We start from the raw sequence: 22346 nt of genomic DNA on the forward strand, positions 1-22346 counted from the left end.
CTCTCTCTCCCTCTCTTTTTCTCTACCTCTCTCTCTGTTTGGGGGTGGAGTCTTTGATACAGAGGGTGGGGCCTGGATTTGGGAGCAGACTACTCAGTGGCTGGGGAAGATTGTGGAAAGGTAAAATAGGTCTTCTTTATTCTTTTGTTTTTTGGGCCACACCCAGTGATGTTCAGGGATTATTCAATTACTCCTGGTGGTGCTCAGGGGACCATCTGGGATGTTGGAATTTGAACCCAGGTTGGTCACATGCAAGACAAACGCCCAGCATGCTGTTTGTCTTTCTGCCCCAAGATAGGTCTTTTTTAGGTCTGTAGCAGGAATTAGGGCCCCACGAAATAATCCCATCATCTGCTTTCACCCACTGCTCTCTACTTCAGACCAGCACCCATACCTTGACCTCACGTGGTATTCCCTAACTACTGAGGTGTTCCCCTCTCCTCACAGAAACCCCCTCTGGGAGATGGTGCTCATTCCTGAGAATGACCCCTTCAGGGAATCTACAGGGGACAGAACCCCCAGGCCCTGTTCCCCCACACCCATGCCCAAAAAGCAGGGACCAATCACAAGTTTACTGGTGGTCTACTGGGGGCTGGTTGCTATTTTTTTGCGGGGGGGTTACACCCAGCAATGCTCAGGGGTTACTCCTGGCTCTGCACTCAGGAATTACTCCTGGCAGTGCTTGGGGAACCATATAGGACGCTGGAGATTGCACCCAGGTCGGCTGCGTGCAAGGCAAACACCCTACCCGCTAGAAGAAAGTTAGTGGCTGACCACTCCCTTCAGTTATAACTCAACAACAAGCAGCAAGTTGATCAATAAGTAAACAGCCTTAGGTAGACCAATAAATAAATGAAATGGTGATTTTGCAGCTATGAAGGCAATGAAACGAGGTGACAAAAATGGTGGGATCTGTTTATGGCCTTTTCATTTTGGGGGAGATTTGGGGGCCACACCTGGAGGTGCTCAGGGCTTACTCCTGGCTCTGTGCTCAGGAATCACTCCTGGCAGGGGTTGGGGGGCCATGTGGGATGCTAACGATGGAACCTGGGTTGACCACAAACAAGGCAAGAGCCTAACATTGCTCCAGTCCCTATTATGAAAGTGATAAAACATGTAGGCAAGATGAAAGAATTTTGCAGAGGATATTCCAGTCCCCTCAGTATTTGACCATCCATCCATCTATTCATCTCCCCACTCCCCCTTATTTCTCATGTGTTTCAAGATGATTTGCACACATCAAGACCATTGGTGGAGTAGCAACTGGGGGAAGAAGAGGGATGACCTGGGAAAAAAAATTACACTGGAACTAAGACTTGAATGATGGGGCCGGAGAGATAGTCCAGTGAGTTTGGCGCTTGCCTTGCATGTGGCCAAGCCTGGTTGGATTCCCGGCACCACATATGGTCCCTCAGGCACTGTTAGGTGTCATTCCTCAGCACAGAGCCAGGAGTAAGATCTGAATACTGTCATGTGTGCCCACCCCACCTCCCTCCCCGCCCTGCACCGAAAGACTGGAATGAAGAGGACATAGCCAAACCCAGGGATGCCATGAGCACCGCTGAGGGAGCATGGAAAGAGAAATGCTCATTGAGGCAGGAGCCTGGAGTGGTTGTTCTCTGTGGGGGACTATTGGGACTGGTATCCTTCATGCCTTCCCTTCTGTATCTCTCTCCTTGTGGCTCCCACTCATGGCCACCTGCCATCCTGACAGCGGACCCACAGATGCATTCCCTGCACCAGGGGCAGAAGATAACCAGAATCCCACCCCATCCCTCTCCCAGCCTTCCCTTTGCAGTTCCAACTCCTCCCACCTGCCTTTCAGTCTGGTACTTGGAAGTACCAGGAACTGGTGGTGGGTTGGGATGGTGCAGTCTTGGGTGGGGGTGTCCTGTGAACTTCCTCTGGAGGTATCTGTTGGTTGGGAGTGAGTCTTAGGGTTCACAGGAGGGAAGTTCTGCAGAGATATTCTTGATCTGGGGGCCAGGACAGGCCAGGAAGGATTTAGGGGAGGGGTTAAGGGGAGGATCTTGATGCAGGAAGATGCAGAATGGTAAGGTTTGGGACATGGCACATTTTGTGGTGAGACCTTGCCGATCTGGGGAACTTGGGGAGTAGGCAGAAAGAGGTGGAAAGTGGCCTAAGACAGTAGGGTTTGGGGGAGCCGCAAGGGGTCAGTTATTAGGTCAGCTGGCCAAAGATCTTGACAAGGAAGAAGCAAGGCATTCCAGGCTCACAGGAAGAGAGGAATGCATCTGAGAGAGAGAGAGAGAGAGAGAGAGAGAGAGAGAGAGAGAGAGAGAGAGAGAGAGAGAGATGGAACAGAGAGAAAGGCAGAAAAAGTCTGGGACTGATGACATTGGGGTGGGGGGTCATAGGGGAAAACAAGGGGTGCATTGGAGGGAGGATGGTTCAGGGTCTAAGGAGCATAGAGGAAAAAAATTTAGGGTCTCCCATGGGGATAAGCGATCTGTAAGGACCCCTAGATGTTGGTAGACATGGTCTAATCTGGAATCTCTAGGTAGGGGTCTGGAAGTAGCTTGAGATCCTTGAGGGTAAGAGGCCATAGCTGGGGGAGGCGGGGGACAAGAAGTGGGGTATGTTCGTTGCCTTGGGTCTGGATCCCCCAAGTGACTAAGTCATGATCTAGGGTGACCCTGTGAGTTGACACATGGTCTGGGTCCCCTCTGGAGGTTGAAGTATGGTGGGTCTGGGAGTCCTGAGGGTTAGGGTGTGGTCTAGCAAGTTCCTGGAGGTTGGGGTACACTTTCAGGTTCCCGGTGGGGAGGTGTTCTGAATCCCTTGGACACTGGGATGTGGTCTGGGATCCCCTGGATCGTGGGGGCTGTGGTGTGGGGGTCCTGGTTGGGCGTGGGGCCGTGTCTGAGGTCGTCCAGGAGAGCAGGGCACGGTTTGTGATGCTGAGTGGCGCCAGAACACGGTCTGAATCCCCCAAGGAGCTGAGGCAGGCTCTGGGGTCCCCCGGGGAATTGGGACAAGATGCCCAGCAGTGTCCGCGGGGCGACCGGCGTCCCCAGGCCAGGCGGGGCGTGGTCTGGGGGGGTCCGCGGGGCGGGCGGGGGGGAGCCGGCGGGGCTGGAGGTGGGGCTGGGGAGGGGTCGGGGGCGGGGCGGCGGCTCCGCAGTGGCGAGGGGTCCGGCGAGAGCGGCGCCCCCGCCCGGCCCCTCGGGTCGGCGCCCCCTCCCCCCTTGCGGCGGCGGGGCTGGGGCGGCGGGCGGCGCGGAGGGCGGAGTCGGCGGCGGCTCGGGAGGGAGGGCGGGAGGCGTGCGGGAGGCGGCCCCGCGGCCCCGCGCCCCCTCCCCCGGCCCTCCCCCCACCATGGCGCGGAGCGCGGCGGCGGCGGCGGCGGCGGGGCCGGGCCCGGGGCCCCCCCGGGCGGGGTGAGCGCGGCCCGCAGCGGCCCGGGCGCGGCGGGGGGCGCGGGTGCGAGCGCGGGTGCGAGCGTGCGGGTGTGTGTCCGCGGCGCTGCGGCGGGGCCCGGCGTGCGCCCGCGCGGCCCTGTGTGTGCCCGGCGCCGGCGTGTGCGGCGCCCGCCGGGGTGGCCATCCGGGCGTGTGCCGGGGGGCGCCGAGCCCGCGGGCCGCTCCCCGAGGGGCCGCCCCGCGGGCCGCGTGTGTGCCGGGGGCTGTCGCGCGCCCCAGCGGAGGGGCCGTGTGCAGGTGTGTGTGCGTGGGCTGTGCGCCCAGGTGTGGGGCGCCCCCCGCCCCCCGCGAGTGTGTGCGCGCCGCTCGCTGCCGGGGGGGGGGGGGTTCGTGTCCGGGCTGGCCGAGCCTCCCGGGGTCCGCGGCGCCGGGTGTGCCCGCCCCGGTGTCCATCGGCGTGCGCGCGCGCGCGCGTGTGTGTGTGTGTCTGCGGGTTGTGTGGCTGCGAGGGTGTGTGTGCTCAAGGCAGGTTCCCGGCCGGGGTGCGGGGGGTGGGGTGGGGGCGCCGGGGCTCGGCATCTCGTGTGGGTCCAGGCCTCCGTGTCGGTGGGGGGGGAGGGACTTTGCCGCTCTTCCTCCCGGTCCCTTCAGCTGGGGGGTCCTCGGCGGTCCTTGGGGGAGACGGCCATGTCTTCCCCTACCCGGTGGCTGCGTGTGTGGGGGGGATGGGCTGCCGGTAGGTGGACAGATGGAGGGATGAGAGGCCGAGGGATGGACAGATGGGCCCGAGGGGAGGGACGCGGACCCGGCCCTTCCCCACCCACCCCACCCCAGGCCCCCCACCCGCCAGAGCTCCCGCAGATGGTGCCGGAGCACCGGGGCCGTCCCGATGACCGAGCCCAGGGACCTTTGGGCAGCTGGTGGGAGGACTCGGCCGGGAAAGGGGGCTCGAGGGCTCAGCCCCCGGGAAACCTAAGAGGTTGACTTGCCGAACTCTGACCTCTGGCCCTGGCCGGTGCCCTGGTGGGTGGCCACTGGGGGTGGGGGTGTGCGGGTGGAGAGATGCTGGGTTTCTTTGGGTCTGGGAAGTAGGTAGGGCGAGGGCGCCTGGGGGCGGGGAGAGCGCTGGGCCAGGACTGTGAGTGTGGGTCGGCAGCTCTGTCGACTGCCCCCTGCGCTGCAGTGCCGTATCTGTGTGCATTTGTAGGTGTGTAAATCCCTCCCAGGCCTATCCTGGGAGCATGTGTCCACTTGGAGCTCCGGGGGCCTAAAAAGGGGACCAACCGTGGGGGAGTGTCAGTGTCCCCGCGGGTGGAGGCGTGAACTGGCTCGGTGACCCGGCTTATCTGTGAAGTTCCGGGAGTTTGCTTGGTCTCTGTGCCTGGGTGTGTGCTGAGGTCTCTGAGTTTCACCCGGCTTGTGTGTCTGCCTCTGTCTCTGTGTGTGTGTGTGTGTGTGTGTGTGTGTATGTATGGCTGTGTGCAGTGGCAGGGTGTGGGTCTGTGTTGTGAGTCCATTTCTGTGCTTGGGAGCTGGGGGTGCATGTTCTGTGCATGTTCAGAACTTGTGCCTGCCTCCCGGGCGCTGGACAGAGCCCACTTCGGAAGATTGGGGGCTGGGGTGAAGACCTGTGCTATGCTGAGGTCCAGTCTCGGGACCTAGTCATGACAGTGTCCACATCCTGGGACCCCCCCCCCCCCCAGGAGAGCCAGGGGCACATGGGTGTTGGTGATAGGGTGCATGGATGTGGGGGGTGGGTGGAGGCTGGGTGTGGGCCCAATGTGAGGTGACAGTAGTGTGATGGGGGACATGGGAGCTTTGGTCCCTTTCCTCAGCCCCTGGTTTCTGTTCAGGTCTTAAATCTGGGGGGCTGGTATGTGAATCCGGGAAAGAAGATGCAGGGAGCCTAGGATTCTGGACCTGCGGGGGCAGTGGGGCACCCTCAGATCCCTGGGATATTGAGAAATCCAGGGGCCAAGTTGTGGACTCTTTTTAAACTTTTAAATTTTTTTTTTGGGGGGGAACTCATGGCCTAAGGTGCTTGGGGCTCACTCCTGGCCCTGTGCTCAGAGATCTCTCTTGGCAGGGCTTGGGGGACCATGTAGGAGTGCCAGGGATTGAATCCAGGTTGGCCTCATGCAAGGCAAGTGCCCTCCCCGCGGAACTAGAGCTCTGGTCACTTGAGTCAGAGGGAAGGGAAGGCAGGTCTTAGAGAGGGGCTTGGGGTCCTTGACCTTTGGGAACCGAAGGACCCAGGGATCCAGTCCTGGACTCGCAGAGGGTGACAGTCCTGGGGCCTAGACTCCCCGGGATGGTCCCCTGGAGACTATGGAACCTTATCACTGGGAAGCAGAGAGCAGGGCATCCCAGGGTCTCCAGACAGGAACTGATGGGGTGTACTGACCGGGTCATTTTGTTTTTCGGCAGGTACTGGCCCAGGCCCTGACTTCCTGGAGAGAGGTGAGTGTGGTTCCCCAGGCTGGGAGGGAGGTGTGGGAGTCCGGGGCCCTATGGCCTGTCTGTCAGTGCGGGCTAGGACAGTGCCCCAGGCTTGTGGCAGGGCCAGGGTCATTGCGCATGGGGTACAGGGCTTGTGATAGAGCGGGGGCATAGGTGGCAGGGGGTGGGGCACCCTTTCTCTGGCGGGTAAGGGAGGTGTCCACGCACTTTGGTCTTGGTCAGCATGAGGGCTTCCATATTTGGAGAGTGACCTGGACATGGCTCCCTGCTCTGTGTGTCTGTGGGAAGGTGCTCCAGCCGGCCTGAGTGAGCCACTGGGAAAATTAATAATGATGATAGTAATAGTAGTATCTGACCCTTCTGTAGCATTCACTCTAGAACATTCTAAACACACAAAGGTGCCTTCGCCCCTTTTATATTCACAACCCACCCTCAGAGGTAGGTACTACCCTTGTCCCCATTTCACAGATGAGAGCACTGATCCCGAGAGGGGAGGTCACTTGGGGGAAAGGTGCCGGCAGGGGGTTGGGTTGTGGCCCGAAAGCGAGGTCCTGACTGCCACCACCACTCCATACTATCCCTAGGTCATGGTGCTCTCCACCCGGCTGTTCCTGTTTGTTCCACATGAGGTCCCCCCAGCAGACGGAGGCAGAGGTCTGGCCTTGCCTTTCCTAGATGGAGGTTCTGAGCCCCAAAGATCCCATAGCTGTGTGGGTGCTGAGCGGGACCTCCTGACTCAGGAGCTCTGCCTGCCAGGCCGGGCATAGCCGCCCAGAAGAAGGGGAAGTGGGTTAGTGTGTGTGTGGGGGGCAGCATGTCTCAGAAAAGGGAGACCCTCTGGCCCTGCCCCCTCCTCCCCTCCGTCCAGTCTTTCCCTCTGGCCCCCCTCCCCCCTGTCCAGTGTCCCCTCTCCATGAAAGATGGGCCCCTCTCTCTGCTCTGTTCCACTGTGATTCTCCTATTTTCCATCTAGCTACTTGCTGGCTTGTGCCCTTCCTCTTTTTCTTTTTTGGAAGGGGCCACACCGGGTGGTGTCCAGGGTTTACCCCTGGCTCGGCACTTAGGAATCACTACTGGTGGGCTCCAGGGACTGTGTTCTGGGATTGACCCGAGTTGGCCCGTGCAAGGCTAGTGCCTGCCCCCTGTGCTCGACTCCAACCCTCCTTCTCCCATTTCTGTCCACTTTTCCTCTCTGTTTCTCACAGTCTCTCCCTCCCACTGTCTCCCTGTCCCCCTCTCTCTGACTGTCTGGGTTCCCCTCCCCAGGGATGAAAGGTCAGAGACACATCAGGCCACAGCCCCTGGGCAGCTTTGGGGGCAGGCAGGTGTGTGTGTGTGTGTGTGTGTGTGTGTGTGTGTGTTTGTGTATGGGGTTCAGTGGGAGTGAAAACAGTTTCAGGGACGCCCCCTTCCCATCCTTTCCTCTCCCCCCCACCCACCCTGTGTTGTGATGGGAGGTGACACGTCGTGGGCCGCTATCGCCCTAGGGGGAATCCCGCTGGAAGGTTCTACTTGGAGCAGAGGCATCGTGTGTGAATGTCTCTGCATGTGACTATGTTTGTGTCTCTGTGTCTGCGTGTGTGTCTGTCTGTCTCTGTGTGTGTGAATATGTCTGTGTGTCTGTGAATGTGTCTCTGTGTGTGTTTGTATTTGTGAATGTGTGTGGATGTGTTTGTCTGTGTGAATATGTCTGTGAGAATTCTTTTTGTGTGTGTGAATATGTCTGTGTGTAAATGTGTCTGTATGTGTGAATGTGTGTGTGAATGTATCTCTGTGTGAATGTGTCTGTGTGTGAATGTGCTTGTGTGTCTATGTGTGTAATGTCTGTGTGTGTGAATATGTCTGTGTCTGTCTGTGTGAATGTGTGTGTGTGCGTGTCTGCCTGTGTGTGTGGCTGTGTGAGTGGAGGCCTCTCTGGGACCTTATATGTGCCACTGAAGTGACACATCCGCCATCTGCCCCTGCCTGGATCCTGGCTGACTCAGGATGAAACCTGGCCGGAGAAGCTTCCCGAGGCTGAGCAGGGCATGTTTGCCTCCCCACTCCCTGCTCTGGACACCCTCAGCCACTTCCCGAGTTGTGGAAGTGGGAGGAGGTTTCACCCTTAGCATTTGTGTGCTGGGGCCTGTGTTCGGGGGTCCCCAGGAACTAAGCGCACTGCAGCTGTGCGAGAGCTCAGAGCAGGCCGCGCATCTCATCAGATCAGGGGATGAGCCGGCATGTGGGGAAGCCAGGACTCGAACCTGAGTCCGTTCCATTTCTAAATTTACTCTCAAGTTCTGCACACGCCCTTGTGCCTGGCACTTGAGGGACACCAAAGAGCAGGTGGAGGATGATGATGGCAGTTACTCACATGGATTAAACTCAGTGTAGGCGTAGACACGGATCTCAGTGCAGCATGCTCCTTTGGCCACCGGCTCCTCCTCAACGTCAGTAAGGCCTGTTTTTATCTCCCCTTTTCAGATGAAGAGACCGAGATTCAGAGAGGTTCAGACACTTGCCCGAGGTCACACAGCTAGTAAGTGTCAGAGCTGGTGCTCGAACTCAGGGAGCATGACTCTGAAATCCACGCCTTCCACCTGAGGCAGCAGTGATGTTGCAAACGATGGAATGGGTACTGGCAGGCCCAGGCTGGGCCAGATGTCACCCAGGTTGGGAGATGGGGAGATTTGGGCGGTGATGGTCCTTGTGGGCAGGATAGGGCATTTGGGAAGGGGCAGGGCTGTGGTCTTTGAAACATTTTCTGTTCACCAAGGTTAGTGAAGCAAGGTTCACACCAGTTGAACAGTTTTTTTTTTCTGGCCACACCCAGCAATACTCGGGTTATTCCAACGCTCAGAAATCCCTCCTTGCTGTGTGCAGGGAATCCTATGGGATGCTGGGGATTGAACCCAATTGGCCATTCAAGTACAAGGCAGGCACCTGACCTGCTGTACTATTTCCCCGGCCCCTGATGAGCAATATTTTTGTTTGTACTTGTTTGTTTTGTTTTGTTTTGTTTTGGGATGAGACCTGGCTGTCTCAGGGCTTACTCTTGATGCTGCTCTTTTTTTTTTCTTTTTGGGTCACACCAGGCGATGCACAGGGGTTACTCCTTGCTCATGCACTCAGGAATTACTCCTGGCGGTGCTCAGGGGACCATATGTGATGCTGGGAATTGAACCCGGGTCAGCCGCATGCAAGGCAAACACCCTACCTGCTGTGCTATTGCAGCTTCTTATTTATTTGTTAATTCATTTATTTTGCTTTTTGGCTCACACCCAGCGATGCTCAGGGGTTACTCCTGACTCTGGACTCAGGAATTACTCCTGGCGGTGCTTGGGGGACTTATATGGGATGCTGGGAATCGAACCTGGGTCAGCTGCAAGCAAGGCAAGCGCTCTACCTGCTGTGCTATCACAGCTTCTTATTTATTTTGCTTTTTGGGTCACACCCAGCGATGTTCAGGGGTTACTTCTGACTCTGCACTCAGGAATTAACTCCTGGCGGTGCTTGGGGGACCATATGGGATGCTGTGACTTGAATCCGGGTCAGCCACGTGCAAGGCAAATGCACTACCCACTGTGCTATTGCTCCAGCCCCTATTGCAGCTTTTGGTGCTGCTCTTAAGGATCACTCCTGGCAGGTCCTGGGGACCATATATGATGCATATGTGATCAAACCTGGGTCAGATGCGTGTAAAGCAATTGCCCTACCTATGGTACTGTCTCTCTGGCCTGTGATGAACAATCTTGGCACTGGGCTGTCAGGCTGGCTGTCAGGAAGGGGTATCTGGATCACCAAGTGGGGCATTCCAGGACTGCCCAACTGGCATCTGGCCTCTTACCCCTGGGTGTCCTGTTTTCTTTCCTTTCCTTTTTTTTTTTTTTTTTGCTTTTTGGGTCACACTTGGCAATTCACAGGGGTTACTCCTGGCTCTGCACTCAGGAGTTACTCCTGGCAGTGCTCAGGGGACCATATGGGATGCTGGGAATCAAACTCGGGTCGACCGCGTGCAAGGCAAACGCCCTACCAGCTGTGCTATCTCTCCAGCCCCTCCTTTCCTTTTCTTTGCATTCTTTTTAAAAAAAAAAAAATTGGGCCATACCCAATGGTGCTTAGGATTCATCCCTAGCTCTGTGCTCAGGGATCACCCTTAGTGATACTTGGGTTATGTGGTACTGGGATTCAAACCCAGGTTGGCCGAATGCAATACTGTACTATCTCTGAAACCTTTTTTCTTTGTTTTTTTGGGTCACATTCGGTGATGCACAGGGGCTACTCCTGGCTCTGCACTCAGGAATCACTCCTGGCGGTGCATGGGGGATCATATGGATGCTGGGAATCGAACCCGGGTCGTCTATGTGCAAGGCAAATGCCCTACCCCCCTGTGCTATCACTCCAGCCCTTGGCCCCCATGAACTTTTATGTTTTGTTTTTTTGGCCACACCCAGTGATACTCAGGGTTTTCTCCTGGCTCTGCTCAGGGATCACTCCTGGTGGTACTCAGGGGACCATATGTTTGCTGGGTGGAGGGAGTGAAACCCAGATTGACTGAGTACAAGGCAAGCACCTTACCCGCTGAGCTGCATGAATTAAAAAAAAAAAATTGGGGCCACACCCACTGGTGGGCAGGGCTTACACCTGGCTCTGTGCTCAGGGATCACTCCTGGTGGTGCTCAGGAAACCCTTTGGGAAGGCTGGGATCAAAACAGGTGGGCAGCACAAGGCAAATACCTTATCTTTTTTTTGGGGGGGCGGGGGTGGGAGAGGGGTGCATGTGCCAGGGATAGAAGCCTGGGGCCTCACTCATGCGAGGCAAGGGCAGCACCCCAGAGCCCGTCCTGGTAACGTCTTGTTGCCCGCAGGTCTCACTTCCCGCTGCTCCCGCCCTCGCCCCGCACCATGGCTCCAGGCTCCTCCCCCTGGGCGCTCCTCCCGCCGCCACCGGCTGCTCTGCCCTTCCTGCTGCTTCTCTGGGCCGGGGCCTCTCGGGGCCAGCCGTGCCCGGGCCGCTGCATCTGCCAGAACGTGGCGCCCACGCTGACCATGCTGTGTGCCAAGACGGGCCTGCTCTTCGTGCCGCCCGCCATCGACCGGCGCGTGGTGGAGCTGCGGCTCACCGACAACTTCATCGCCGCCGTGCGCCGGCGGGACTTCGCCAACATGACCAGCCTGGTGCACCTCACCCTGTCCCGCAACACCATCGGCCAGGTGGCCGCCGGCGCCTTCGCCGACCTCCGCGCCCTGCGCGCGCTGCACCTGGACAGCAACCGGCTGGCCGAGGTGCGCGGCGACCAGCTCCGCGGCCTGGGCAACCTGCGCCACCTCATCCTGGGCAACAACCAGATCCGCCGCGTGGACGCGGCCGCCTTCGACGCCTTCCTGGCCACCGTGGAGGACCTGGATCTGTCCTACAACAACCTGGAGGCCCTGCCGTGGGAGGCGGTCGGGCAGATGGTGAACCTCAACACCCTCACGCTGGACCACAACCTCATCGACCACATCGCCGAGGGCACCTTCGTGCAGCTCCACAAACTCGTCCGCCTGGACATGACCTCCAACCGCCTGCATAAACTGCCCCCCGACGGGCTCTTCCTGCGGTCCCAGGGCACGGGGCCCAAGCCCCCCACGCCGCTCACCGTCAGCTTCGGGGGCAACCCGCTGCACTGCAACTGCGAGCTGCTCTGGCTGCGCCGCCTGACCCGCGAGGACGACCTGGAGACGTGCGCCACGCCCGAGCACCTCACTGACCGCTACTTCTGGTCCATCCCCGAGGAGGAGTTCCTGTGCGAGCCGCCGCTCATCACGCGGCAGGCCGGCGGCCGCGCCCTGGTGGTGGAGGGCCAGGCGGTCAGCCTGCGCTGCCGCGCCGTGGGCGACCCCGAGCCCGTGGTGCACTGGGTGGCGCCCGACGGCCGCCTGCTGGGCAACTCCAGCCGGACCCGGGTCCGGGGCGACGGGACGCTGGATGTCACCATCACCACCTTGCGGGACAGCGGCACCTTCACTTGCATCGCGTCCAACGCGGCGGGGGAGGCCACGGCCCCCGTGGAGGTGTGCGTGGTGCCCCTGCCGCTGATGGCGCCCCCGCCCGCCGCGCCCCCGCCGCTCACCGAGCCGGGCTCCTCGGACATCGCCACGCCCGGCCGACCCGGTGCCAACGAGTCCGCCGCCGAGCGCCGCCTTGTGGCGGCGGAGCTCACCTCGAACTCGGTGCTCATCCGCTGGCCGGTGCAGAGGCCCGTGCCGGGCATCCGCATGTACCAGGTCCAGTACAACAGCTCGGCAGATGACTCCCTCGTCTACAGGTGCGTACCCAGCACCCCTTCCCGTGGGCTCCTCCCTCCCATCTGCTCAGCCAGGGGTTTAGATGCGTGCTCCTTTGCCCCCCTTCCTTCCTTCCTTCCTTCCTTCCTTCCTTCCTTCCTTCCTTCCTTCCTTCCTTCCTTCCTCTCTTCCCCTGTCCCTTGTTCTTTCCTCCCCCGCCCCTCTTCTTTCTTCTTTTGCTTTTTGGGCCACACCCTTCAATTCTCGGGTCTTACTCCTGACTCTGCACTCAGGAGTTACTCCTGGTGATGGTCGGCGACCATTTGAGATGTTGGGGATCAAACCTGGGTTGACCACGTGCAAGGCAATCACCTTCCCCACTGTGCTGAGGCTTGGGCCCTGGAGGCATTTGTATACCTTGTGAGTGAAGCATTTTGGAACCTACAGCACACACATAATACAGATAGTGGAGTGCCTTTGTGCACGCACACCTATATTTACAGCTGCCTTTGTATTTATTATGCATCTACCAGTTACTGCATCTACACAGCAGGGTACATTATAGAAGCACAATCCAAAAGCGTGAGAGAAAGCTATGAAAGTCAGTAACTTCCACCCTTCCCTGAGTTAGCTGCCATGGCCCTGGCATAGATAGACATGGAGGTATGTAACAGATGTAACAACTCCTTTCTCCCTGCCATCTCCATGACTCTGCTGCCTTCACAGCCCATCCTGCCCCTCTTTGCCGCCTCATCAAGGCCTCACTCCCTGCTCAACCTGAGCTGGGCACTGGGGACCCCTGGGGGCCCCCCTCAGGGAGCTCCTGGTCTCGCTTGAGGAGGTGGGTGGTGCAAGATGAATTATTACCCGGGCCTGGCACTGTCACTGTCTCTGGAGTCTTTGGACACTGGCACGTGGCCACCAGCCTGGCACACAGGAGGCAACTGAGAAATGACTGTTTGCATGTTGTGCCCTCACCCCGTGAACATCGTAGGGCACTTTGTCCTCGATTTCATATGGCAGTGCCAGAGGCGTGGAGCCATTGCCCCATCTTCAGGGAACCCCAGTTTTGGGGGGTACTCAGAGATGCCTGGGGAAGCGGCCCAACCCCACTGTTTTCTTGCCCACAGGGCTGGCACAGAAGCAGGCACGTTCCTGGCTTTGGGGGAATATCTGCTTCTGCTTCCACCACTTTTTTGGGGGGGGACCACACCCGACATTGCTCACTCCTGGCTCTGTGCTCAGAGACTTCTCCAGGTGGTGCTTGGAGGACTGTATGAGGTGCTGGGCTTGAGTAGGCGAGCTAATAGGTGAGCTAATAGGCGAGGCAGGCACCTAAACCCCTATACTAGCTCTTCAACTCTTCCCTTGGTCTTCCTCATGCTCTTTTTTTTTTTTTTTTTTGCTTTTTGGGTCACACCCAGCAATGCTCAGGGGTTACTTCTGGCTCTGCACTCAGGAATCACTCCTGGCAGTGCTGGGGGAACCATATGGGATGCTGGGGATCGAACCTGGGTCTGCCGTGTGCAAGGCAAATGCCCTACCCGCTGTACTATCGCTCCAGCCCCTCCTCATGTTCTTTTTCTTTTTGATTCCAGCCCCCAAATACTGAGTGGGCGCTGCCTGTGTACCAGAGTCCGGACTGGGCCCTGAGTCTCCCCAGCCCCTGACTGAGCAGACACTGGCCCCAGACGACCTTTCTAAACTGGTCCCGGGGGAGCAACCTACTTGTTTTTTCCCACCGCTGCTAGGAAGCAGGGATGATGTTCCCTCTTATGTGATAATTGGGGAAATTGAGGCCCAGTGCGGTGGGAGTCCCACGGCCAATGTCATAGAGAGAGGTGCAGAGCCCTTGCCAACATTTCCCTCTTAATCTTGCCTTTTCTCATCGACTAAACACGAAGCAGGTCCTGTGGGCCAGGCAGGCTGGAAGGAGATGGCTAAGACAAGTCTAGAAATAACTAGTTCTGCTGTCAATACCGTGGCCCTTTTTCCTTCTCTTCCTAACCGTTGGTCTCCACAGGGCAGGGTGGGCCCCAGACCATGCCTGTCAGCACCGCTTGGTGACCCTCTGTCCCCTGCTGGGCATCAGAGCCCAGCCTCTTCCTTTCTTCTAGGGCCACCATTCCAGACCTCTGTCCCCCATTGCAGACACCTGGGCCTTGGTGATGCAGGAGTTAATCTCCTCTCAGCTGCCATGGGCGGAGGTGCCAGCCAATCAGAAGCCCGCTCAGCGGCTGGCTTGGACCTTGTGGCCAATCAGAGACACAGGGGCTGCCGGTGTTCTTAAGGAGCCAGCCTCTGTCCTTGAAAAGGGGGAGGACCTAGCAACTGGTTATTTGGTGGGGTGGGAGCATGAGGAATTCAAGGCTTTGGGAAAGGGAAGGTGTGAGAAAAAGGAAGATAGATAGGCAGGAGCTGGGGGCCCCAGAGAAAGTTGGCTCTGGCATGGGAATTGGCAGTCTGGGGGGCAATTAAAGAAGTGAGTGGTCCCTAATAAGGGGGTGGGGCCTTACTTTACATCCTTTTGGGTTGTCTGGTGGCTCCTGGTGGTGAGGGAAACTTCTGGAAATAGGGCAGTGGAGGTTAGGGGACAAGACCAGAAGGGGCCCAGCTTGGCAGGAGGGAAGGGAAGAGGCCTGGGGAGGGGGTGTGGCCTCTCTGCAGAGTCAGGGTTCCAGCTGTATCATGGGCCAGATGAGGAAGCAGCTCCAGGCACTGGTGACCTACTCGGTGCTCAGCAGAAGAGAGCTGGTGAGTGCCAGGCATGCAAATATAGGTGGATGTGGCTGTCCTGGGTTGGTCAGGTTGGACATGGCCAACAGCCTGAAGGGACAGGCCCCTCAGAAGAGGGACAGGCATCAAGGAAATGCTCTGACCACCGGCGGAGGAGGCAGTGCAACCCAGGTCACGGGCTAATAGGCATGAAATGATTAAATGCCAGGTTTTGGGGGTGTTGACTCATCATGCTTCACACCATCTCTGATAGAGGATTTGAGGACTTTTTTTTTTTTGCGGGGGTGGGGAGTTGGGGCCACACCTGATTCTGAGCTCTGTGCTTAAGAATCGCTCCTGGTGATGTATGGGAGAATCACGTGGGGGCTGGAGTGGGGGGCAGGGATCCAACCTGGATCAGCTACATGCAAAGCAAGTGTCTTTCCCACTGTACTATCTTTCCAGCCCTGATAGAGGAATTCCTGTGTCCTCATTTGGGGGGCTAGGCATAGAGAGGTTAAGAAACTTGCTTAAGGTTGCAGAGCTAGCAAATGGACAAGAACTCAGACGCAGGCAGTCTGATCCCCCCAGGCAGTTGGTTCCTGCTCTTCTCTCCCTGAGGGATAGGCTTCCTTGGAGTTTCCTGACCCAGTTGTGGGGGAAACTTACAGGGTTCGGGGTTACTTGATGACTTCCAGCAGAAATAAGATAGGGCAGGCACGTAGCCACTGAGGTCTGTCTTTGCCTCTGGCAGAGTGGACAAAGCCAGGAGGGGAACCACTTCTGGTGGGCCACTGTGGAGTGTTGGCTTAGAAGTCACCTGTCAATCAGAAGGGGGGAGGGTAGCTCAGAGTCCCTTCTGAGTGGAAAAAGGTAGTTGAGAGGCTTGGAAACAGCTTGGGGAAGGAGATGGCTGTAGTAAGGAGAGGTGGGACGAACAGATGAGGGGGAGTGGCCTGGAGCATGTTTCCTAAGATGGACATGAATATATATAGAGAGAAACTAGAGGCTGGGGAGGTAGCATGTGCATGCTTTGCCATGCAGGGGGCCTAGGTTTGATCCCCTAACTGACAATCCCCAGGAGCCAGTAGTTCCTCACTACAGGGTTGGGCCCTACACCTTCACCCCCAATACAAACAAAACAATAAGGGAACTAGGGACAGAGAAATAAATGTGGGACCCCGGCATGACATGGCTCCCCTGAGCTCTGAACCAAGAGTCGCCCCAGCACTCCCAGATATGGCTTGAAAACCAAAAAGGAAGGAAAGAAAAACTAGACAAGCAGTTATTGACCCAGTGGAAGAGGAGATGTGAGCTCACTTGTGCCCACTGAGTCGGGTGGGACTTTCAGGGAGGGGGCGTAGCCCTTGAAGGGTGGACATTCATAGACCTGTAAGAAAGAGCTGGAGGGCGGGTGTGGGGGGTGGTGTGCTCATGCCTTGCACGCAGCCAACCTGGGTTCAATCCCTGGCACCCCATAATGGTCTCTGGAGCCCCGCCAGGAGTGATGCCCAAGCACAGAGCCAGGAGTAAGCCCCGAGCACGGCAGGGAGTGACCCCAAAACAAAAGCAAACAAAGGAAAAGAGCTCGAGTGACCCTCAAGAGTAGGCTCTTGTAGAGAGCATGTAGAGAGCATCTTAAAACTCAAGAGTACAATGGCTGTGGTGGGTGGGGGGCTGGATCCCTCCATGATAGATGAGGTTGGCAGATGCCGGCAGTAGCTGATGAGAAAGACGAGTGGTGGGCGTGGAGCGCGGAGCCACACACGAGGGGTCTGCTGCAGGGGTCCCGCTAGGGCGGGAAGTCACTGCTTGCTCGGTGAGACACGTGGCTCCGTCCCCACGCTTCTCCGCGGGTGGGGTCGGTCTGCACGCGGAGGTTCCGCGCAGCGCTAACAGGCACCCATCCCGCCCCTTCCCCGCAGGATGATCCCGTCCACCAGTCAGACCTTCCTGGTGAACGATTTGGCAGCGGGCCGCGCCTACGACCTGTGCGTGCTGGCCGTCTACGACGACGGGGCCACGACGCTGCCGGCCACCCGGGTGGTGGGCTGTGTGCAGTTCACCACGGCCGGGGACCCGGCGCCCTGCCGCCCGCTGCGGGCCCACTTCCTGGGCGGCACCATGATCATCGCCATCGGCGGCGTCATCGTCGCCTCGGTCCTCGTCTTCATCGTCCTGCTCATGATCCGCTACAAAGTCTACGGCGACGGGGACGGGCGCCGCGCCAAGGGCACGTCGCGGTCGCCCCCGCGGGTCAGCCACGTGTGCTCGCAGACCAACGGCGCGGGCGCCGCCCAGGCCCCGCCGGCGGCGCCCGACCGCTACGAGGCGCTGCGGGAGGTGGTGACCCCGGGCGCCGCGGCCGTGGCCGTGGAGGCCAAGGGCGCCGCGGGCGAGCCGGCCCGCAGCGAGCCCGAGGCGGCCCTGGGACGCGCCCTGGGCGGCTCGGCCACCTCGCTGTGCCTGCTGCCGTCCGAGGAGACCTCCGGGGAGGAGCGCCGGGGCGCGGCGGGCCCCCCGCGGAGGAGCCGCTCCGGGGCGCTGGGGCCGCCCGCCTCGGCGCCCCCGACGCTCGCCCTGGTCCCCGGGGGGGCCCGGCCGAGGCCGCAGCAGCGCTACTCGTTCGACGGGGACTACGGGGCGCTCTTCCAGAGCCACAGTTACCCGCGCCGCGCCCGCCGGACAAAGCGCCACCGCTCCACGCCGCACTTGGACGGGGCCGGAGGGGGCGCGGCCGGGGAGGACGGAGACCTGGGGCTGGGCTCCGCCAGGGCGCGCCTGGCCTTCACCAGCACCGAGTGGATGCTGGAGAGTACCGTGTGAGCGGCGGGCGGGCGGGCGAGCGGGCGCCGTGGACACTGCCCAGCCGCCCGGACGCTGGGGCGAGGACTCGGGGAGAAGATGCAACGCCGAGACGCGGGGTTCGGAGCGGAGACGCGCCCTCTCCTCCTCCACCTCCTCCTCCTCCTCCTCTTCCTCCTCCTCCTCCCCGGAGGGGGCGGGGCTGCCTCAGGCCGGGTGGAGGCCACGCCCCGGGGCGGGGCCCGGACACGCCCCTCCCGTGACTCCTCCCACTCCTGCCCCTCCCCCCGCGCGCTCGCGGACCTCGCTGGAGCCGGTGCCTTACACAGCGAAGCGCGGGGAGGGGCAGGGCCCCCCCGACACTGCAGCACTGAGACACGAGCCCCCTCCTCCCGCCCGGGACCCGGGCCAGGGCCGGGGGGGGGCCCATTCCTTGTATCTGGCTGGACTAGATCCTATTCTGTCCCGCGGCGGCCTCCAAAGCCCCCAACCCCATCCCGTTCAATTTCCCTGGTCCCGTCGGGTCTGGCTTGGGGTTCCCTTTCTTTGCTCCTCTGTCTGTCTCTGTGCCGCCCTCCATCCGTCTCTGTCTTATGTCTCTGTCACTCCCTCTTGGTGTCCTTTTTCTGTAGCGTCCAGACACCCCCATTTCGTCCAGTCTCTCAAGATTACCTCTCCCCCTCCGCCCCACAACGCATCTCCCGGGCAGGTCCCACCGGAAGGACCAGATTATCTTCCTCTTTCCCCCCTCCAAATAAATCCCCACATGAACAAAGTCCAAAACCAAATCCTCCTCCCTCGCCGGAGCCGGGACCCTCCGCCGCAGCAGAATTAAAATTTTTTCTGTGTCCGAGGCCGCTCTGCTGACCTCTGTGTGTGTCCGTATGTCTTGGGGGGCTGGGGGTGGGAGAGGGTGACCTAGATCTCAGCATCAGGACTCCTAAGGGAGGTGGGAAGAAGGAAGGACGGCTAGCCGGGCCCGGGGAGGCTGGCAGAAAGGCTCCTCTCTTCTGAGTGCCTCAGAGGTGGGGAATAATAAAAATAAACTGGAAACTAGCTAACATGTAGTGAGTGCTTACTAGGTGCAAAACACTGAAGTTCATTGAATTCGCACCACCATTTCCGGGACATCAGAACTGTAAGCCCGTTTGACAGGTGGGGAAATTGACGCCGGGAAAACTAACTTTGTCCGCGGTCCACCTCAAAAGAAGGTGGCAGAAAGGGGGATCCCGAAGGGCTTGGCAGTCCCGGAGGTTCAGTACAGCGCCACCTGCTGGCTGGTGAGTGCACGTCTCCTTGGTGCAGGGACCGGGAGATGCAGTCTCGCCCTGGTCAGACCCCGGCTGGGAGGGAGATTCCTTTGGTCCCATTTTACAGAGTGGAATGCGGTGGAGCTGGCTTTTTGACACAGCACCCCTGCCTCACCAGAACACCATGGCGAAATGCCTGAAAGTGGGGGATTAACCCAGTGCGCTCAGTTGACATGATTGTCTCCAAGAGCCTCTTGGCCACTCTGGAATCTGAGGGATGTGCTGGGGGTACCCTGGGTGGTGTGAGGAGAGCAGCATCTCAGGGGAGGCAGAGGGGCTGGACTGGGCAGGGGAAGGTATTGGAAGGGGGGGTGCCCCAGACCTTACAGCAGGTGAGATGCAGTGAAATATTGTTCCTGATCTGAGGAAGAAGGCAGAAGGCCTCATGCCAGCCAGGGGCCCCCCTGAGGCCTGGGAAGGAGGAGAGACCAAAATAGATATGGAGCAAGAGGGAGGGGCAGGGTCTGCCGTGGGAGGCAGCAAGGACAGGTTTGAGATTCCCAGACCAGGAGGCTGCTTTCCTGGAGATCTGGATGTACCTGAGGACCTCAATGATCTGGACTCCTGCTTCCAGGAGCTCCCTACAGCCCTGTACAATCTGTGCATACACAACTGAGTGCACAGAGACGCGTGGGGGCTGTGCACTCCTCTTTCTAGATGAGCAAACCCAAGAGAGAGGTTTAGAAGCTGGCCCTGAATCACACAGCCCGCATAGGGCTGCCTTCCATCCGTTTCACGTTGTTATCAGATTCTTTTTTTTTCTCTTTTTTTCTTTTTTGTTTTGGGGCCACACCCTGGAAGTGCTCAGGGGACCATAGAGGATCCGGGGAATCAAATCCATTTCGACCACTTGCAAGGCAAACGCCTTACCCACTGTACTATAGCTCCAGGCCCTGTCTTTTTGTTTTTAATTTTGTGAGGGTCTCCCAAGTATACCCAGGAAACCCTGGGGACCCCTCTGGCAATTCTCAGCCATCATTCATTGTTCCAAGGGCTCAAGAATGCAGGACTGCTGGGGCCCTGCTGTGCCAGGGAGAGCCCAGGCGCCCCCGCAGGGCTGGGGGTGGAGGCCTACTTTCCATTGGAGAGTTGAGGGAGGCAATGCTAGAGCTGGAGAAATGGACTGTGGAAAGTGCCAGGAAACAGCCTGCCTGATGGGGTGAGGGTGTGGGCTGAGCTGGCATGCCCTTGAAGGGTGAGGGCGGGGATCTGGCCTGAGTGAGGCCAACATGGCCTGCAGAGAATGGGGGGGAGGGTGGGCTATGACCAAAGGTCAAGGTGTGGGGCAAAGGGCTGACAAGGTGGTTCAGTGTCAGAGCACATCATGACATGTGTAAATGTTTAATCCCTGACACTGAAGAAAAAAATAGGGGTGGGGGTGGGGCCAAGATTACTAATGGTAGGGGCTGGAGCAGTAGCACAGTGGGTAGGGGGTTTGCCTTGCACGTGGCAGATCCCGGTTCGATTCCCAGCATCACATATTGTCCCCCGAGCACCGCCAGGAGTAAATCCTGAGTGCACGAGCCAGGAGTAACTCCTGTGCATCGCCGGGTGTGACAAAAAAAAAAAAAAGATTACTAATGGTAGAGTGCTTGTGTCATAGGTATGAGGCTCCAGGTGCCAATTTTTTTTCTCTTTTCTGAGTTGTGGGGTGCCTGGGGAGGGTTTTGGCAGGGATGACCTATTGTCTGATTTGTGGGAGGACTCCAGACTTTGGGGGTGGGCTTACCTTCAAAACAAAATACAGGACCTGCCATCTCAGAGTTTGGGATCCACACATGGATCTATTTGAGGCCCAAACCTTTGGGGTGACACTCACCCCTTCCTTTCGCAGTAGCCTCCAGGTGCTGCGTTGTGTAGAGAGGTGTGTGGGTGTCTGCTCAGGAGCAGAGCAAATGCCTGGACTGTCTAAGGCCCTATTTTTTTTTTTTAATTCAGGGGGGCCACAACTGGCGGTGTTCAGGGTTTACTCCTAGCTCTGAGCTCAGGGGTCACTCCTAGTGAGCTTGGGGGACCACATGGGTGGTGGGATCAAACCCTGGTTGACCTCATGTAAGGCAAGTACCCAGCCCACTGGGTACTGACTCTCCAGGCCCCATGCCCCGTCTTTATAGCCCGATAGCCTGGAGGTAAAATGGAACTCATCCTAAATTAAAAAAAAATTCAGGGAAGGGTTCTGATTGGCTGGATCATAGTCACATGGTACTTCAGTGTTGGTGCAGGGAGCAGGAAGTCTTTAAGTAGAAGGGTCACATGCCAGGTTATGTGCCTGAAAAGGGGGGGGATTGTTAAAAATGTGATGTCTCGGGAGATAGTACAGCGGGTAAGGCTCTTGTCTTGCACGTGACCAACTTGGTTTTGATCCTCAGTTTCCCATATGGTTCCCAGAGCCTGCAAGGTGTGATTCCTGAGCACAGAGTCTGGAGTAAGCCATGTGCACAAGTGGGTATGGCCCACCCCTCCCCCCGACACACCCTTCACAAAAGATTCACTTTATGTCAGAAAGCAAGTGTGATCTTAATAGGATTCCAGATTCTTTGGGTCAGGCTCTTGCAGAGCATTGCACTGCCAGAATTTGTGCTGGTATTGGTGGCTTCTCCCTGTAGTTCTGGCTACTTGAGACATGGAGAGTGGGTTCCAAGAGGGGCAGTCCTGAGACCATGCATTCTAAGAGAATGAAAAGACCTTAGGTATTGGCAAACCACATGGCTTTATTTATTATTCTAATTATTATTCTTATTTTGTTTTTTTGAGTCACACCCAGCGATGCATAGGGGTTACTCCTGGGTCATACACTCAGGAATTACTTTGGCGGTGCTTGGGGGACCATATGGCATGCTGGGAATCGAACCTGGGTCGATCACGTGCAAGGCAAACACCCTACCTGCTATCACTCCAGCTCACCACATGGCTTTATAACCACAGAGTTCTGTGGACTAAGGAAGTCACAAGTCCAGGTTGGATGTGAGGAAAAGCAATCAGTTTTAGCTCATGAAGACAAAGAATGTATTTATATATGTATTATTTTGGGGCCAACCCAGTGGTACGCAAGGCTTACTACTGGCTCTGTGCTCAGGAATCACTCCTGGTGATACTTATGGGACCATATGGGATCCTGGGGATCACATTTGAATTTTTGGTTTATGTATTTTTGGGCTTTGCTGATGACATCGTTCTAATAACACCAAACATTAGCCAAGTGGCACAAATGCTGGCCAACTTCAACCGTGAGTGTGGAAAGGTCGGACTCCAGCTGAATCTCACGAAGACAATGTTTATGAGAAACAGTCTTGTTCCTGACATTCCATTTGCTCTCAACGAAATGAACATCTTCGAATGCAACAGTTAATGTGTACCTAGGTTGAGAAGTCAACATGACGATTGACCTGGCACCTGAGTTGCGCAGGATCGATGAGAGTGGCTT

The 22346-nt window shown here is 58.0% G+C and overlaps 1 protein-coding gene across 3 annotated transcripts; it reads left to right on the forward strand.

Moving 5' to 3' along the window:
- The first annotated feature begins 3275 nt into the window (after positions 1 to 3275).
- LRFN1 (leucine rich repeat and fibronectin type III domain containing 1) lies at positions 3276 to 18468 on the forward strand. 3 transcript variants are annotated; one of them, XM_056136214.1, is made up of 5 exons: positions 3276 to 3401; positions 5811 to 5843; positions 8307 to 8361; positions 10691 to 12133; positions 16733 to 18468. In XM_056136214.1, exons 4-5 carry the CDS (start codon positions 10728 to 10730, stop codon positions 17631 to 17633), a joined length of 2307 nt encoding a protein of 768 aa, XP_055992189.1. In that variant the 5' UTR covers positions 3276 to 3401; positions 5811 to 5843; positions 8307 to 8361; positions 10691 to 10727; the 3' UTR covers positions 17634 to 18468. The 3 variants fall into 3 exon arrangements, with proteins under 3 accessions (XP_055992189.1, XP_055992190.1, XP_055992191.1); XM_056136215.1 differs by lacking the exon at positions 3276 to 3401 and adding an exon at positions 3529 to 3680; XM_056136216.1 differs by lacking the exon at positions 3276 to 3401 and adding an exon at positions 4529 to 4590.
- The last annotated feature ends 3878 nt before the right edge of the window (positions 18469 to 22346 follow it).

Source organism: Sorex fumeus, unplaced genomic scaffold (genome assembly GCF_029834395.1).
Source record: "Sorex fumeus unplaced genomic scaffold, SorFum_2.1 ptg000122l, whole genome shotgun sequence".
Lineage (NCBI taxonomy): Eukaryota > Metazoa > Chordata > Mammalia > Eulipotyphla > Soricidae > Sorex > Sorex fumeus.

Bases quoted from the DNA above. Each gene is read 5' to 3' on its own strand.
- LRFN1 (XM_056136214.1), top strand. From the start codon at position 10,728: ATGGCTCCAGGCTCCTCCCCCTGGGCGCTCCTCCCGCCGCCACCGGCT. The intron at 12,134-16,732 runs GTGCGTACCCAG...CCTTCCCCGCAG, and splicing joins GATGACTCCCTCGTCTACAG to GATGATCCCGTCCACCAGTC.